Here is an 18,233-nt window from a genome sequence, read left to right as displayed (position 1 = left end):
TTTGAATTTTTCTAGTATTATTATTGTATCCATATATTCATCATGCAATGTTTCCATGCATGATTTGAAATAGATGAGCGAGGTTAACTACGTAAGTCTTACGAGGTTATGATCATCGTATCATTGTTGTATCTAGGTTGGGTGTTGGTATAATCCAAGTATCTAACTATATGTCAATCTCTAATTTTCATCTAAGAAGTTTCTTAATTTATATGCACTATATGTAGCTCATGTTATTGTGTCTAATTGGATTATAATATTAAAGCGGGTAGGTCTTGCTGAGGCTATCTCACGTGAAATATATGATTTTTTAAGCTAAAAAGTATTATATATTTTAAGTCGAGTAATCTCACACAAGACTTATTTTATTAAAGCTTAATGACTCCTGTTTAGCATTTTCTGATATTGCGGGTAATTTTCTATAATTATAACACTATGACTTAAGTAATTTATCTTTAATTTTATGTGTTTGTGACGTATTGTGGAGTGACTAGTGCATGAAAAGTGACACAAGATTATTTCCCCAGTTGGATACCGAGAAGAACTCGAATGGGGTAAAGAGAGGGGCATGCGGAATTTGGTAAGTAGTAGAACTTGACTCATAAGCGGTTGTTAAGGTTCGGCTGGTTGGTTGATTCATACTACTTTTGGAGAAAATAAGTTCTCTTTGTGATGGAAGGATGACATATTTTTTCAACCTATTTCAACAAAAAAAGTCAATACCTCCACTGAAGTTTGAACCTGGGAAAGGTACAGTTCTGCCATTTAACTACAAGTTCTTTGCTAACATTTATATATACTAATGGAATACGGAGTAATATATATACTAATGGAAACATTTGCTAATAATGTATGAATCCATTGTGCATAGGACTCCCATTAATGCCTAGCACTAAGGAAATAGTCAACTTCCAATAAAGAACTATTTGATTTTTTTTATTTTTTATTTTCACTTTTTAATGCATACATTTGAATTGCAAGCTAAATGGGCTTTTGTGTCAATGAGAAAATGTTGCAACGATAGAATGCACCCAAATTCTATTGGGTTTTGGTTACAATTTTGGGCCAAGAATACATTTATCGCATTATTATTATTATTATTATCTCTTTTCAAAGTCCATCTGCAACTCCATTATTATTTAAGTCTTGAAGAAATATGAGATAATTAATTTTATAATTTAAGACTAAATCAATTGGTAAGTACATCATTATCATGAGTTCGGTCAAAGTCTCACTTTAATATTATTTTAAGTCAATACATATTGAGATTGACCATAAATATAATCATCTTTTACTAACACATTGTAATATTTAACATTCAATAATAATAGTTATATCATTTTGTAATAGTCCATATAAAATTTAAATATTGACAATATATATATTACACAACACACACGAGTTGACCACCTCGTACCTTGTAGATCAAGATTAATTAGCAACTAATTATTCATTAGACAGTGTGATTGGTTGCTAGGAATCCATAGAAAGGTCGCTGTGTCAATGTCATACCGTAACATATTAACATCACAATGCAAGTAATAATATAAATAAATAAATAAATAATAAATAAATAAAAGAGAATGGTTTACCATCACTAAGTCAAAACCTTAATTGTAAAAATACAACTTTATTTCATTATACATTTATACTTACGTAACAGTCAGTGATACGTTTCAATAATATAATGTTGGGTTTGACTTTCTAAGTCTTTGTCTGACACTTTAACTTTTAAAGTATAACTCAACTAATTGATTGATTCAAAGAATCAATAATTTTGCTTCACTAAAAGTCCTCACAGGGTGTAGGTTTAATTTCGATTCTTCATCGTACCAAGCATTATGGGAAACCAATTTGTAATTCATTAAAGCATATCTTGTGATTTATTTCATCTTTGACGACTCGCTATGTCTAGTTCATTATTATAAATACAATCAATATGCTATTAGCGATGTAAAAGACTAGAAGAGTAAGAATTTAGGGAACAACTATATATAGTGTGAGGAGTATATATAGATGACAAAATAGCTAGAAATTGAAAAAGGTTTGATACAAGTTGCATATATATGTCATTGTGGGGCACAATGAAAAAAATATAAAAAAGGATTGTGTGAAAATGAGGATTTCAGAAACCAACATTGCCTCATCACGTGACGAGGGTGGATGCCACCACACTCCTTAGCCGCTGCACTACCAGATAGACAATGATATGATGATTCATGATGCATGTATAGCAAAATCAATAATTGGGGCCATTCATTTATGAGGTCAAACACTTGAATTTTGTTAATTAAGAGTCCAATAGGGTTCCATGGATTGATTTTGCCTACTTCAATTCCATTTAGGTTAGTTGGACTTGAAAATATGGGTTGGTTTTCTGGAAATATTCATGTTCAGACATAATCATAGATCGATTTTATCTAGTATTAGTGATGAGATTATAAGATAGCGCAGCTTAATTTGTTCAATAATCCAAATATAGCAAATACAGCTAATTAAGTCGTCTAGGAGGTTACTATTGCGTAGTACTCAGGCAATTAGGGGTTGTCGAGAAGACTGCTGACTAGATCTACTTGTACTAGTATGGGTTGTTTAGGCTACTAAGTAAATATATGTCGGTTGCTCCACCGGATTAGTTAGACGTTTTAGCTTCCTATAGACATAATGCACTATCTGACCGAATTGCACTACTGCCTAACCGATCATTGTTATCCTATAAACCAATGCATGACACGCTAGAGCCACGTGTTATCATAATCTTAGATGTAGACTTAAGTAGTAAAAACGCATTATCTTTTGTGTATATAAGGCACCTTCTACTCCATACAATTACTTAGCTTATAATAGCTTTAACATTGTGAGTTGATTAGAGTTATTTGACCACTCAGGACAAATTAACTGAGCTCTCGATCACCTTGTATTTGTTAAATAATATAAAAATTTTCTCTTTATCTCATAACGTAGTGTAACTCTTCTAGATCCTTAATTACACCCTCTGTCAATAATTAGCTTTGATTATTATTATTATTTTATTTTTTGTAATTTTAAATTAGAATCAAAGCATACCATTTCAGTTCTAAGATTTTAAAAATATAAACCAGGAAGACCACCTAATTTTGTAAGATTCAAATCTTTATAATATTACATTTATAATAAATAACTTACTTTCCAGTTGAAATGATGATTACACCGAAATAAATAAGAAATTTTCAAATTCAAACATATCAAGTTAACAAATGTAATTAAAACACAACTACCTTGAGACCGCGTAATAATTGTTTTAAAAAACAACAATTGTATTTAATGAACAACTTCATTATTTCTCTGTGTAAAAAGTATTTATTTCACTTTCTTGATTACATGCTTTAATTAAATACTTATTAATTATTGTAATAACAATTAATTAAATTATATTTTATGGCATTAATTTTTTTCTAGACAAAGTACAATACACAAGTGCATGAAATATTGAAATCCCACCATATTAGGAAGAAACCAGAAAAATCTAGCGAGCTTGTGACGTTGAGGTGGTGATTAGGATGATTCATCGTACTATATTTAGTCAGTAACAGCTAAGGTTGTTGTGTACCATAATAAGTAAATACGATGATGATCATGTAGGGTTGATGATACCTAGTAACAATCTGTACAAATATTTCCTGTGTTTTCAAACATTAGACTGCTTTTTCCATTTAATTCTGTCCTTTCCACAGTCTTATCAGTATCCAACCTGCCATCTCTACTGCAGCAAATTTCTTTAATTTCTCTTTTCTTTTTGAAGCAAAAATCAGTAACCGTTATTTAAAGGTGTGCATTAGATAAATCACGCTAAAAAATACTGTATGACATACTTAATTGAGGAAGTATTGGTAAAAATTGAACTCGTAACTTTTTGATACGATAGTCGTACTCTACCTACTCGGTCATTATTTTTGTTTTTTTTTTTGTTTTCTCTAAATATGGAATGTGACAAAAATAGAGAAAAAAAATGAAAAATGACCTGATTTATATATAAAAAATAATAAATAATTTTTTTGATGCATTCAATGAATAGGAAAAGAAGCCATGAAAATGCATGACCCATTTTAAAGGGAAAAAAAAATCCTAAAAATAGAACATCTTTTTATAGGATCTAGTTCGACATATCAATTTAAGTTATAAGAGCATTCGTACTAGTTGAGTTTTTGCACAATTTTTATGGTTGTCATGCAGGATAGAGACAAAAATGGGAGAGAAAAAGAAAAGAAAAAAAAATGTTTCTAACAATTAAAAAAAAAAAAGGACTCAACGGTTAAAAGTCAGAGTTGCCGTCAGCTGGCGGTCACTCTGACGCGCCCGCTGGGGCGCATGAGTGCGCTCCAAATGCGCACTTCACGTTTTTTCTTTCTTCGCAAGAAAAAAATGCGGCTAAAAATTAAACCACGTCCCACGTCGGTTAAAAAGTAATTGCTCAATTCTTTACTATTCTAAAAACCAAGAAAAATGTATTGATGTGGTTGCCTTAAGGATCTCGAATGCACGTAATTAAATGAGATTACCGTATTTTAGTTTATGTTTATTTAATTATTATTTGAAAAGATGTAACTTTATGATGAAAAATAGAGTTTAAGTAATAAATTATTGGAAAGATTAAATTAAGCAACTATTAATCATTTATTAAAATATAAGAAATTAAAAATCATTTATATTAGCAATTTTTTTTTATAACAATAAGTGAGTGCCTAAGTGCGTGCATATTATGTGCGTGAATACTTTTATTGAGCGAAAAATATTACAAGCCCAATTAAATAAAAATTATTATAAACCTATAGATAGATTTTGGAGTTATAATACAAGTTATATTAATTGATAAGCAAAACCGGCGGCCGACCAATCTTAGGAGGATCCAACGGCTGAGAAAACGTATGCCACCGTCTTATCGTAGGGCTGTTAATACAATAGTTTGATTAAAGGGCTACAAGCCCCTCTCTCTCTCTCATAAATCCTATACAGCCTCCATCCTCATTCTCCCCCTCTCTCTAACTGCTCCAGATTCACCTATACGTATACTATATCTATATCTATACATCTCTTCTTCATCTCTACACACACACACGCACACACACATATATATAAAACTTTCTCGTTTTTATATATATAAGATAGAGGGTATATATATCTATATATCTATATATCTATATATATATAATAATAATAATATAAGCTTTAATTCCTGGGTTCTTTGCGATAGAGAGAAATGGAAATGAATAATGGTTCTGAATCGCAGAAGGAGAACAAGACAGAGCAGCATAAGCCGGCGCCGGCGCCGGCGGTTCCGGTGGCCGCAGCGCAGCAGCCGTGGGTGCCGATGCAGTACGCGCCGCCCCCGGCGGCGGCCATGGTAATGCAGCACCAGTTCATGCCGGCGCCGCCGCCTTACTCGCCTCATTACATGCCGTTCCACGGCGGCCACCACCACCCCATTTCGCCGACGCAGGTGGCGGCGGCCCAGCCGCCGCCGCCGCTGCTGCAGCGCGGTGGAGGATCCAACGGTGAGAACAGAACGATCTGGGTGGGCGACCTCCACCATTGGATGGACGAGGATTATCTCCGCAACTGCTTTTCTACCACCGGAGAGGTCTCACTATCATTCATTCTCATTTTCTTTATCTCTCCTGCATTATATACATATATATATGTATACATTTATTAATCACTGTATTTAATTGTTTTGCGGTATATTCGTATATAAATTAATGATTTTAATTGGCTGCGAATCTGGGTGTTCATTAATACTAGTGATTGATCTGAAAATTAGTTATCTGGTATTTGGGAATTAATTACCAGAATTAAGAACAGGAAAAACAATTAATCAGCCCGCACAGACACCTCATTTGGTTCCTTGAAGGTAGATTGTGGGCCTACAAAGGATCAACCCGTAATATCGGTTTGTTGTAGGCACAGATGCTGGTCCTCCTGCCTAATGGGCCGCTGAGTCACTGGTCGTGTCAAGGTGTGGTTGTGGGCAAGGAAAAACAATGAATTAAGTATATTATGCATATATGTAAAAAACCTCATAAAGTTACAATCTTTTCTTGAAAAGCATGAACTTTAGCCTGAATCAGAGTAATTTGATGATGGGAGTGTGATAGTCTCACCTCACTTCATTGCATACATAATGGGTAATGGCAATCTTTCTTGAATATATTTGTAAGCTAAAAGATTCTGTTCTTTTACTATTTTGTTTCCTTAAAAAGAAAACAAAAGATTCCGTTTTCTCCATGCATATGTAATACAGAGTACATGTTTTATGTTTATAACAAAGAAAGCATCTGATTTGACTGATAATTTTTTAAATTCAAGCTGGTAGATATCTAACTAGAAATTGCATAAATGAAAACGCATTCCCTAATCCACTGCGAAAAAGTTGAGTCTTTCAGAGTATGTTTGATATTGTCTTGTGCCTTCTCTTCTAAAAAGTATTGTTCTTCAGTAGACGGGAGTGATTATGAGGTTGATTTCAGTAATTTGAGATTGTAAATTATTTGACTTACTGCCTGCAGATTTTGGTTTACGTTTATGCTTTTTGAATGGTTGTGTTTATTGAGGAGATTTTATGAGTATAGTAGTTCTTTAAGAAACAAGAAATATGGTTTGATAAACGGGAGATAGTAATCGTTTTCTTTCTTGTATGTGCAACAAAGTATGTTAGAGCATCAACAACTGAGTGATGATTTTAAACTTTCTCTTGAGAAAAGAAAAACGCGGAATTTTATTGTTGTCGATCTTTGACGACTATAATTCTTGCTGACATCGAAAGTAATTGTTTGAATGCAGGTTACCTCGTTAAAGGTCATTCGAAACAAGCAGACTGGTTTCTCAGAGGGATACGGTTTCGTGGAGTTCCTTTCGCACGCTGCTGCAGAGAAAGTTCTGCAGTCGTATGGTTGCATGGTGATGCCTAATACGGAGCAACATTTCCGTTTGAATTGGGCCACATTTAGCATGGGCGAGAAGCGTGCGAATAATGGGTCCGATCTTTCCATCTTCGTAGGAGATTTAGCTGCTGATGTTACCGACACCTTACTGCTCGATACATTCTCTAGTAAATATCCCTCTGTTAAAGCGGCTAAAGTAGTCATCGATGCCAATACCGGTCGGTCTAAGGGTTACGGTTTTGTAAGGTTTGGAGACGATAATGAGAGGTCACAGGCCATGACTGAAATGAATGGCGTGTATTGTTCGAGCAGGCCTATGCGAATTGGTGCAGCTACTCCACGGAAATCATCGGGATATCAAATGCAACACGGTGCACAAGGTAGGTCGTTTATTACTCTGCATCATTATTAGTATTATCATCGTTATTGTATTAATTTTATTAAAATGTAATACAATTCGGATAATTTCTTTGCTTCTCCGCTAATGAGATTGGAAATAAATCAAATCTACATACTGTATTAGAAAGGGAGTCGTTAACTAGATTTTATGTTTCTTCCCTATAGTGGCATGGTTATAAGTGAAATACTAGATTTGTCGTTTCTTTATATATAGCGGTGAAATTGTTAAGCTGAATAGGAAATGGCCATATCTTGGATTTGTTCTTAGACTTCTCGTAATTGGAAAAGCTACACCGCCAATTAATGCACGATCTTAAATCCTAATGACCTCTCATTGCTTGATTTCTTAATGAATTGAAGTAGATCTTTGTTACTATTTTGATATGATTTAATTTGTATTCCTGTTCTTTACGAGATATTGGATATGTCATTCGTTATTTTTGCATTCCGAAGTTTGATTTCACAGTATATTTTGCTAGTGATCTGGCATGAGAACATCACACCGGTTTTCTTGCGTTGCAAGCTTGTTTTCCTTCAACACCTTATCTCGACACAATTGTTCAGAACTTCATCTCGACCTTATTTTCTCTGAATTACAGACATTTATGGTAGTCGCCTCATGACTTGAATTTTGTTGAAACTGATACTCACTTTTTAAAAATGGCTGTGGTAGGTGGATATGTGAATGGTTCTCCAGCCCGTGGATCACAATCTGATGGAGATTCTACTAATACGACAGTTCGTGGCCAAACTTCTTATGTGCTTTTCTTGTTTTTTTTTGGTCACGTTTTGGGTAATAATTTGTCATTGCAGATATTTGTTGGGGGCCTCGACCCAAATGTTAGCGATGAAGATCTGAGGCAGCCTTTCTTACAATATGGCGAAGTAGTTTCAGTAAAAATTCCAGTCGGGAAAGGATGTGGATTCGTGCAATTTGCCAACAGGTGTTTTTGTCTATCCCGAATAATTTAATTAACTATCAGTTTTCGGGCTTAAAGTACATCAGTATAGTAACAAGTATCGTTTTTTGCAGAAATGATGCTGAAGAAGCATTGGAGAAGCTGAAAGGTCTCGTGATTGGGAAACAGACAGTTCGCCTTTCTTGGGGGCGAAATCCAGCGAACAGACAGGTTTGTCGATCTCCCCGTTTTTCTTCTGTGATCTTACGTTTTAACAGCTCTCGATCAGGGACTATTACTTGCTGATTTAATTTACATTCCCCTAAACATTTTACAGTCGAGATCTGATTTCGTGAGCCCGTGGACTGGTCCATATTACGGGGGACACTTCTATGATGGCTATGGTTACGCTTTCCAAGTGCCCCATGACCCGAACATGTATGCTGCTGCAACGACGTATGGCGCTTATCCAATGTATGGGGCCCACCAGCCACAAGTAAGCTGAACGCGGCCTGCACGGGAGCTTCGAAAGGGGACGGGCTATTGTTCTCCTATCTTGATTCAAGAATCGCGACCACCGGGCAATGTGAGCAACGGCTTTAGTTATATCGATCTCTACGAAAAAAAAAAAAGGGAGCTGGAACTGAGTTTTGACATGAACATCCATGAGAAGTAGTAGTTCTATATCTACTAGCGAAATCGAATCCTATAATCAAACATTGACTACTATGAAGTTTGGACATTTATTTTTCATTTGAAAATAAATGATGATTTTGAAACTCCATTTTCAATTCCATGGCTCCATGAAGCAAATGGTGCATGCATGTGTTGAGCTGTGTGCTGTGCAGAAAAAAAGGTTAACATCTTTCCCTCTTCTTCTGTCATTATTCACCACTGCAGTTGGGAGTGCATATAAATGTTTGATTGTGAAATATGCATGTTTTCTGTCATCTCCTCATCACATGCATGTAACCAAATTATTACCCTTTGGGCCAGGATAGTTTAGTTAGTTCGATCAATCACCTTAAAGTCTCGTTTTAACTACAGTGTAGAGTTTGAGTTTTACTGGGAATCTAGGCGGTTATTGGGTGACTTTAACATAAGGGTCATTAGTAGACCTTAATTGATCAGACGAGATGAAAATCCTATTGTGCAGAGTGTACAGTCAAGAGTGGAACCTGAAATTATTTGTTTTTGTGATTCTATTAACTGTGGTTAGTTTGGGGTATGTTTTTGTGCATGCATGGTGCCAAGTGCCAAAAGTGATACATGGGAATACAGGTATGCAGGGACCATTACTCTTTTGTAAACTAGTTCAATTCACATTGTTTCATCAGTGTCATTTTAATTGGACCAATCATTTATAACCCCACCACAAATACACTTATTTTTAAGCTCACAAGTTTGATAGGCTCTCGAGTGGTCAAGACCATTTTTAATGACTAATTGTTTTAATCTGGTCTCGTTATGTTTTTGCGGAGAAAAAAAAACTATATGAAACAAGATCATATAATTTTCTCTAGGTCTGTGGTTTTTTTTTTTTTTTTTTTTAAAACTCTACGTCTCTGTGGTTAAAATTAGTGAATACGTTGAAGTAACTCTAAGCCTTGAGAGCCCATAAAAAAAGTATCATTTTCCCATTTTATTATCCAAATATATTGTATCATTTTGTTGTTATTGGACCACAATTCCACAAACAGAGCTATTAAGATTCAGATATATTTATGGATTCTAAAGTTAGTTTTAATCATTCCTTTGAGATGCTAATTATGTATAGTATTAGGTGAATTTTTTTTAAAAAAGTTTTTACTAAATAGAGAGGCATTATATTAAAACTAAAAAGAGTTAATTTCATTTGCAATTCTAAATTTGTAGGTGGTAGTCCATTTAAAATTTTTTTTATCAGAACATTCATTTATTGTCATAGTATTATTGTGACATGATCATTTTTTGTTCTTTATCAACAAAATAGTTTGAATATCGTTAAACACAAGAGCATTTCGGACTTCAATTATGAATTTTTTTCAAAAAAAAAAAAAAACATAAAAAATATAACGGGTCAACCTACTTTGTATAAAAAAAAAGATCAAAGTGTATTTGTATTTAACGACATTTCAACGATTTTGTTGACGGAATATTAAAAATGGCCATGCCGTAATAATAATAATAGGACCAAATAATGATATTTTGATTTAAAAATGGCTAAAAATTGACTGTCACATATAAATATATGACAAAAAATAAAATTAACTCAAACAATTTTTTTAACTATTTTAAAATAATGTCTTACCATTTGTCTTAGCGATCCATATTCTCAATCCAATTACAGACTCTAAATTCCAATTTCGGCTATTGATGTTTATTTTTTAGTACATACTCATCCTCAGTTTGTCGATCTTAATGCAGGAGAGAGAAAGGGATAGTGAACCCTGGAATCTAGCTGTGGTGTATGGAAGTCGCACGTTAGTACTTTCAAAGAGAATCGGTCTGTCCCATTAGGCCTGCTTCACTTTGGGCTTAATTTTTTACAGGTTTTTATGGGCCGGCTCGTCATGTTCGCAGATTAAGATTCATGCAACCGTAACCTGTTCCTACACGGGTTGGTAGCCCTGCGGGTCGGCCAGCGATTTTTTTTTTAACAGATTTGAATGTTCAAAAAAATGAATAAAGTCTACAAATACTAACGCTGAGAATTTACAATCCAACTTTAAAGTCTAAGAAAAATTAATATTAATTCAAAATTTAAAAAATAAAAATCTACAAATAATATTATTATTTTTATGTTCAAAAATTATATTTTTTTGAAAAAAAAAATTATATTTTGTTAAAATATTAATGTTATATATATATATATATATATATATATATATATATATATATATATATATATATATATATATATATTAATCACCCTATGCTTTAGCTAATCTTAATTAATTCTTTGTTTCAAATTAATATCTATCTTATATATCTAATTATTTGTTATGTAATCACCCTCTTCTTTGACTTGGAAGACCGAAGCCGGCATTAATGCAGTTATTTAAAGAAAGAATGATGCTTGAGTGCTTGAAGAGAAATAAAAATATACCATACCAGTAATTTATCAAAAGATTAAAAACTTCAAAAATATATGAAAAATGACAAGGTTACTCCTTGAAGAAGATAAGAATTGATATTGTGAAAAGTCTAGAAAATATGAAACTTAGTTGCAAGATTGATTGGGAGGGGCCAAATATTTTGAAGAGGGAGGACACCAAAAATAAGTATTATTATACTATTAAAAAAAATTGGAGGGGCGTTGCCGGAAAAAACCCTATTGAGCATTGTGTCCTGGCTCACAACTGGGGACTTTAATGCGGTCTTGGAGGCGAATGAAGTGAGTAATCTTAAAAATTTCTCTCAAGCCACATGTTTGGGGTTCTCAAACTGGATTTTCCATCATACCTCTACCCTTTTGATTGAGAATATTATCAGACCTCTACCCCTCTGTTTGGGAGAAAAGAATATTATCATTTATCATTCGATTGGAACTTCTTTGTATCTTTATAAATACATATTTTCCTGTACTTTAAATATAATGGATTTATCAATAATAAAATCTTCTCAAATTTATTGTTCTAATCTCCATCCTTTCACGCGCCCGCTGGACACATTATTGACGACCATGCCTTGATATTGATTTTTTTTTTCTTCTGTTTCAACTCATACAAATATGACAAAAAAGCCAACTTTAGGTTTTATCATGGTGCTCTTATATGCTGCATATTTGTACGAAGAACCAACTAAGTATTGGCCACAGTTCTGTAGCAGAAATTGCCCAATGTCCCAAACATAATCATATTGATTCACATGTTCATCTTTTACCCCCTGTTGTCATGTCAATTTTCACATCAATAAACTATAATTATGCCTTAACTTATTTTTTTTATAAATCAAAATTATGTATAGGTTATGATAATCTTTAATTTATATATTGTAATTATAATTCTATAACTTATAGTTATTCTTTACGCACAAATTCGTTAATTCTAACTGATGAAAAGTTCAATAAAAATATTCACTCATACAATGTATATATAAGGTGAAACTCGAACTAGAAACTTAAACCTGATTATATATTTAATGTTTAAGGAATGGCTTTATTATATATGAAAACTTTATTTTTTTTTTATTAATGTTTAATGAAATTTGAACTTATGACCATTAAAAAAAAAAAATTGAACTTAAAATCAACAAGACACTTAAGCTAACTTTAAATCATCCAACTCATCACTCTGATATTTTCTTAGCTTGTTAGTATCGAAAAAGGCAACAAAAGGAGACAACATTAATTAGATGATGATCATATCAATTCACTCCGTATATAGAACTTCCTATATTAACTAAAAAAGAATTAATTAAAATTAATTAGAGTGAGCAATTAATTAAGAGAAACATAGGACCCAGAAAAGACAGGTCGATGTTTACTAAGAGCCAGCTGCATTTGATAATTGTAAAACCAGACAAGCTTTGTATAACATGTGGCTGCTTTTGCCCTTTTATCATCCCATACCATACTGTTTTTACTGTGGTTTTGTTCTATTTTGGCCTCATCTATCTACAATTCTCACTTAAAGTTAAACATCTCCAGAAACCCATGAAAGAATCCATGCATGTTATTACCAGGTCCACCATAACCATTACATTATATATATATTGTGGTACCCATACAGATATACATCCTTTGACTTTTGATCTATTTTATGATCATCATTTTTTACATTGGGGCAATTCAATCAAATCAATACCCAGATTCCATTGCACCAGACTTTCAGGCCATGCATTATTGTTCGGATCTGATCTGATCTTCATCAAAGAGTGCACTTCAATCATATTGATAAGAAGGTTTGTTAAATGAGTATTTCTATTATGAGAAAAAAGAATATAATTCAAGAGAATCCAATGTCTTAGTTTATAAGTTTCCACTTCCAAGTTCAACTCTATGAGAGTTGTTTATTGATTTTCTTAGTTTGAACTGGTCAGTCATGAAAAACCTAAACTAACTTATTTCCATGCTGTCTTTTGCGGGTTAGAGTCAGAATAAGTATGACTTCACACAGGAGTGACAGATTGACAGGACTCACTTTTGGATAGGAGCTATGGACTTTTTGTTACGTACTAAATTTCAATACGTAAAATGCTACGTACTAAATTTCAATACGCAACACTTTTCCATAAATAAAAAATTTCTATGCTATTGACTTTTTTTTGTTTAGTTGTCAATGCCATAATTCACATCAATAACATTCTTGGAAAGTATTAAATTTTAATGAAAATGTAATACTTTTTAAGATCTTATAAAAGAAAATATATTTTATTATACAAACTTACTTATTTTAAATTATTATAAAATTAAGATTTAACGGGTGAAATTATAAATTTTATTTATTTTTAAAGAATATATATATATATATATATATATATATATATATATATATATAACAACATATTATACTGTAACTGTTAAATTTTGGACCGTTACTGGTCGTTTTACCTTAGCCATGACACGACGAAAAAAAAAACTAGGTAGGGAAAAATAGGGTCTATGTAGTGCAAGAAGTACAATGATTAGGATGAATGTGACTGTGTTCACGAATTTTAATAATAATCATTGAAAAGGAAGTGTCCTTGGATGCGTACAATAAAAATTATAATACTCCGTATATAATTTCATTTCGTTTTGCTTTTTTTAATTACAAATTTTACCCCATAACTATTTAGATTAGATTATTGACTTGGTAATTATAAAATTTTAAGTTTAACTTTCTATGCAAATAGTCTATTGATGGTTTACCTCCTTATAATATTTTACCGATTAAAATTATTAAACAAGTTTTACTCATAACACATTATTGTGGCAAAGTGCATATATCATCGATGAATAGAGCTTTCAAAATGATTTTTTTAAGTTGGGAACGACCACGCCTTCATCATTAAGGTAGGGGGTAAGTTTTGAATTCTTATAGGTTCGTCAAGAGGCAGACTGCAAGAGCCCGACATGCATGTAGGATTTGGCAAGGCAAACCACAACCACTAGTTTATTTTTAAAATAATTCTAAAATTAATGTGTATATGCATTATTCATATTTTCTATATATTCCAAAATGATTAAATCATAAATTAAACTCTTTAATAGATATAAGAATAAGAATATGATATAACTCCAACCCTAGACCAAATTGATGGAACCCGATCATCTCTAAATTGTATGTGCAGCGACTATGCTACTCATCCACTAGACCACGGCCCTAGGAGTATCCAAGTAATTTCCAAACAAACAATAGGAGAGCGGTCCACACGTCCAGGGGCATATTTGGAATACTAGTAAAAGTGTAAAACAAGGCAAAAGCCACAAATAAAGACAGAGGCATCTGTTGAGATGAAAAGGTGAATTCTCACGTTAACTCATGATGACACAGTAAGATGGGCTGTCTCCTTGCGTACTTCATCTCTACGCCACTTTTCTAATGCCATATAAACCTTCAAATTAAAACACACCACTAATATAATATAAATCACAATACTTTGAACAGTGACTAAATTTGTCTGCTTAGGGACAAAGATGATACCCTCTACCCAGAGTGTGTGTGTGTAGTATTTACAGATTAAACGTTTCAAAATTCAGTGTTTCTTGAGAAAGGGACTCACTTTTCTTTGCATTCTTCAACTTCAGTTCTGGTTTTCCAGGTTTGCCATTGCTGTGTGTTGTGTTTGTTTCTGCAATCTGCCCAGCAATGCAATGAGTTCATCCCTGTGAAGGTGGAAACAAAGATGAACAATGGTGGCAGGAGTAATTTGCAGCAGGCCATGAAAGCTTCTCCTATCAAGCATGAAAAAGTAAGTGGTATATATTAGTATGTGATTGATAATTGTGAATCAATAATCAATTTAGCAGACTAACTGGGAGGCTGATTGGGCGACTCGCGATTTATCTAGGCAGAGAATCAGGGATTATGGGGGCTTAGGATTAGTCTAACGTAAGCTGGGAAACTTAATGTATCAAAAAAATAAGTAAATAATCAATTTAGAAACCTTGTGGTCTAGTTGCACCCGGTTTACACTCCCACATGGAAGGGAGTGGTTTGAGTCTCAGTGGAGACGACTGTTGACTCTTTGTGCTATAAGTTGAGAAAGTAACTATGAATAGATACTACATTGTAGCAGAGTCAGTAGTACTCAAAAAAAAAAGTTGCAGACTTTGGGTATTTTTGGTTGATGATCTGCACTTTGAATTCTTGAACTTTTTGTTTGCCATTGTGCTAGCTAGATTGATTCATCATGTTTTCTTGAGTGCAGAAGAAATGGGAAGTGCAAAGTGACAAGAGAATGTATGCAGAGAGGCCAGCTGCAAGTAGGAGAAAAGCAATGGAAGATAGAAAAGTGGCACTGTTACAAGATGTAATTAGAGACTTTTTTTTTTTTTGGTTCCTTTTTCTTCTGAATTGTGTGTTGAATCTAAAATGTAGTGTTCTTGTGCAAAATCTACAGGTTGATAAGCTAAAGAAGAAGCTCAGGCATGAAGAGAATGTTCACCGAGCTCTCGAGAGAGCCTTTACAAGACCTTTGGGAGCTCGCCCTCGCCTGCCTCCTTATCTTCCATCTGCTGTAAGTATTCTTTATGCTCACTCTTTCACATTTAAGGCCTTCTGTGTGTGTGTGTGTGTGTGTGTGCAGGGTGCGAATACACATATATATATATATATGTATGTAGAATAACAGAAGTAGTTGAACCTGATGTGAACTTGCATTAGACGCTGGAGCTTTTAGCCGAAGTGGCTGTATTGGAGGAGGAGGTTGTTCGGCTTGAAGAGCAAATCGTGCATTTCAGGCAAGGATTATATCAAGAAGCTGTCTATGTTTCATCGTCCAAGAGTAATGTGAGCAGCGATGGGCCATTGAAGGAGAACGACTCGTGCTTTTCAACGACAAACAACCACAAACCGCCTAATTTGAAAGCCCAAACTGTCAGAACTCACTTGAACAGACTTCCCATCGAGCAAACATCAGTGGAGAAGCGTTTAGACCTGCAGAGAGGACAGGTGAATGTATAGATCAATCGCTTTTGCTGTGCTGATATGAGTTTGTTTTGCATTTTAATGAGACTCGAGTTTCTGTTCCAGCCAGATGGGAATATTGTGGAACACGGGAGAGCAGAAGAGAGGGATTTTGTCACTCGGGATAGAGAACCATCCCGGGATTGTAGTCCAAACGAAATTTCTGAGAGCACTTTGAAATGCTTACTGAATATTTTCTCGAAAATGAGCTCCAAAGAGAGGTGGAGTTCAGCAGAAACACTATCGTGTAATAGCACAGTGACTGCAGAGTTTAAGGACCCTTACAACATTTGCTCGAAGTTTGGGAGAAGAGATATCGGTCCATATAAGGACTTATTCGTTGTTGAAGCTGCATCGATCAATCCAAACCGATCAAGAATATCTGTTTTTCTTGTTCGTAGATTGAAGTAAGTGTCCAAGAATGTCTGAATCAATCTTTTTCCCACACAGTATCTTTATATATGTGTTCTCAAATGTTGCTTCGATTTTGCAGACTTCTCCTCGAGAAACTTGCATCAGTCAATCTGAAAGGCCTCTCTCACCAGGAGAAGCTTGCATTCTGGTTAAACATCTATAATTCATGCATGATGAATGTACGAGGCGTTTTCCCTTTGAATATATTATTCTTTTAGAGAAAGAAACTCATAAGAGAAGAGCGTTGTTTCAGGCATATCTAGAGAATGGAATTCCTGAGAATCCCGAAATGGTGGTGGCGTTGATGCAAAAGGCAACCATAAATGTTGGAGGGCATTTGCTCAACGCGATTACCATTGAGCACTTCATTCTAAGGCTGCCTTACCACTCGAGATATGTAAGTCATTTCAGACTTCTGTCATCGTTTTCTTAAAATCTCTCGGATACCATTTCTCTAGCTGCAACTAACAATTCATCCGTTTGTAATCGACTCTCACCAGGTTTTCGCAAAGGGTGTAAAGAATGATGAGATGACAGCACGTAGCCTCTTCGGTTTGGAGTTCTCTGAGCCATTGGTGACCTTTGCTCTCTCTTGTGGAAGTTGGTCATCCCCTGCAGTAAGTTAACAAACATAACTGAAAAAGGATCATGTACTATCACTCTCCCTAGAAAACAGAAAAGAGTGACAAGATTTCGATCAATGCTATGTCGAGTCTTACTATCAGCTTAAACTTTTAGTTGAGACAGAACGCATTAGTCTTACTATCAGCTTAAACTTTTAGTTGAGACAGAACGCGTCAAGTCTTACTATCAGCTTAAACTTTTAGTTGAGACAGAACGTGTCAATCTTACTATCAGCTTAAACGTTTAGTTGAGACAGAACGCATCCTTCAACTCGATGTTACTGAACTGAAGCTTTGTTTGATAAAAGGTGAGAGTCTATACTGCATCCAAGGTCGAAAGCGAGCTAGAAGTGGCGAAAAGAGAGTACCTGCAGGCAACCATCGGGGTATCAAGAAACGAGAAACTGGTGGCAATACCGAAGCTGTTGGACTGGTACTTGCTCGATTTCGCCAAGGATATGGAGTCACTGCTGGATTGGGTGTGCCTTCAGCTACCAACTGACCTGGGAAAAGAAGCAATTACCTGTATTGAGAGAAAGAATGATGAACATCTTTTGCAGGTTCTCCAGATCATGCCATATGAGTTTAGTTTCAGATACCTCATCAGCATATGAATCTTGTTTTCCTTTGTTTTTCTTCATTTACACTGATTCAAAAGCTTTGAAGTTAGACTGTCAATATATATATAGAAATACTAGAGGTGCATAGAGTGATTGAAGTATATGTGATTCTTTTATCAAGGTGCTCGCTTTCATCTGAATGAAACTAATCTAGTGTTGAGCATATAACATATATATTTAATATAAATAAGGTGAAACACATCTTTCAATTTGATATCAGAGCAAACAGAATGTCCCGAGTTCAAAGACTACTTTTGAATTCATCCGG

At 34.3% G+C, this 18,233-nt stretch overlaps 2 protein-coding genes across 3 annotated transcripts; both read left to right on the top strand.

Moving 5' to 3' along the window:
* Positions 1 to 5,009: 5,009 nt before the first annotated feature.
* On the top strand, positions 5,010 to 9,006 carry LOC116027828 (polyadenylate-binding protein RBP47-like). 2 transcript variants are annotated; one of them, XM_031269590.1, is made up of 7 exons: positions 5,010 to 5,465; positions 5,496 to 5,617; positions 6,817 to 7,297; positions 7,990 to 8,054; positions 8,130 to 8,260; positions 8,350 to 8,446; positions 8,553 to 9,006. In XM_031269590.1, exons 1-7 carry the CDS (start codon positions 5,237 to 5,239, stop codon positions 8,718 to 8,720), a joined length of 1,293 nt encoding a protein of 430 aa, XP_031125450.1. In that variant the 5' UTR covers positions 5,010 to 5,236; the 3' UTR covers positions 8,721 to 9,006. The 2 variants fall into 2 exon arrangements, with proteins under 2 accessions (XP_031125450.1, XP_031125449.1); XM_031269589.1 differs by having other exon boundaries at positions 5,010 to 5,617.
* A 5,772-nt stretch (positions 9,007 to 14,778) lies between these two features.
* On the top strand, positions 14,779 to 18,128 carry LOC116027270. Its single transcript, XM_031268789.1, has 9 exons — positions 14,779 to 15,091; positions 15,551 to 15,652; positions 15,743 to 15,859; positions 16,006 to 16,293; positions 16,375 to 16,715; positions 16,802 to 16,901; positions 16,976 to 17,119; positions 17,223 to 17,339; positions 17,654 to 18,128. Exons 1-9 carry the CDS (start codon positions 15,026 to 15,028, stop codon positions 17,957 to 17,959), a joined length of 1,581 nt encoding a protein of 526 aa, XP_031124649.1. The 5' UTR covers positions 14,779 to 15,025; the 3' UTR covers positions 17,960 to 18,128.
* Positions 18,129 to 18,233: the final 105 nt, after the last annotated feature.

Source organism: Ipomoea triloba, chromosome 8 (genome assembly GCF_003576645.1).
Source record: "Ipomoea triloba cultivar NCNSP0323 chromosome 8, ASM357664v1".
In the NCBI taxonomy this organism is placed as follows: domain Eukaryota; kingdom Viridiplantae; phylum Streptophyta; class Magnoliopsida; order Solanales; family Convolvulaceae; genus Ipomoea; species Ipomoea triloba.
This window is presented reverse-complemented; position numbering and strand designations above follow the sequence as displayed.

Excerpts from the sequence above, each read along its gene's own strand:
- LOC116027270 (XM_031268789.1), top strand. The coding sequence starts at position 15,026 with ATGAACAATGGTGGCAGGAGTAATTTGCAGCAGGCCATGAAAGCTTCT. Across the intron at positions 15,092-15,550 it reads CTCCTATCAAGCATGAAAAA|AAGAAATGGGAAGTGCAAAG; the intron begins GTAAGTGGTATA and ends TCTTGAGTGCAG. Across the intron at positions 16,902-16,975 it reads ATAATTCATGCATGATGAAT|GCATATCTAGAGAATGGAAT; the intron begins GTACGAGGCGTT and ends GCGTTGTTTCAG.
- LOC116027828 (XM_031269589.1), top strand. The coding sequence starts at position 5,237 with ATGGAAATGAATAATGGTTCTGAATCGCAGAAGGAGAACAAGACAGAG. Across the intron at positions 7,298-7,989 it reads AATGCAACACGGTGCACAAG|GTGGATATGTGAATGGTTCT; the intron begins GTAGGTCGTTTA and ends TGGCTGTGGTAG. Across the intron at positions 8,055-8,129 it reads GAGATTCTACTAATACGACA|ATATTTGTTGGGGGCCTCGA; the intron begins GTTCGTGGCCAA and ends TTGTCATTGCAG.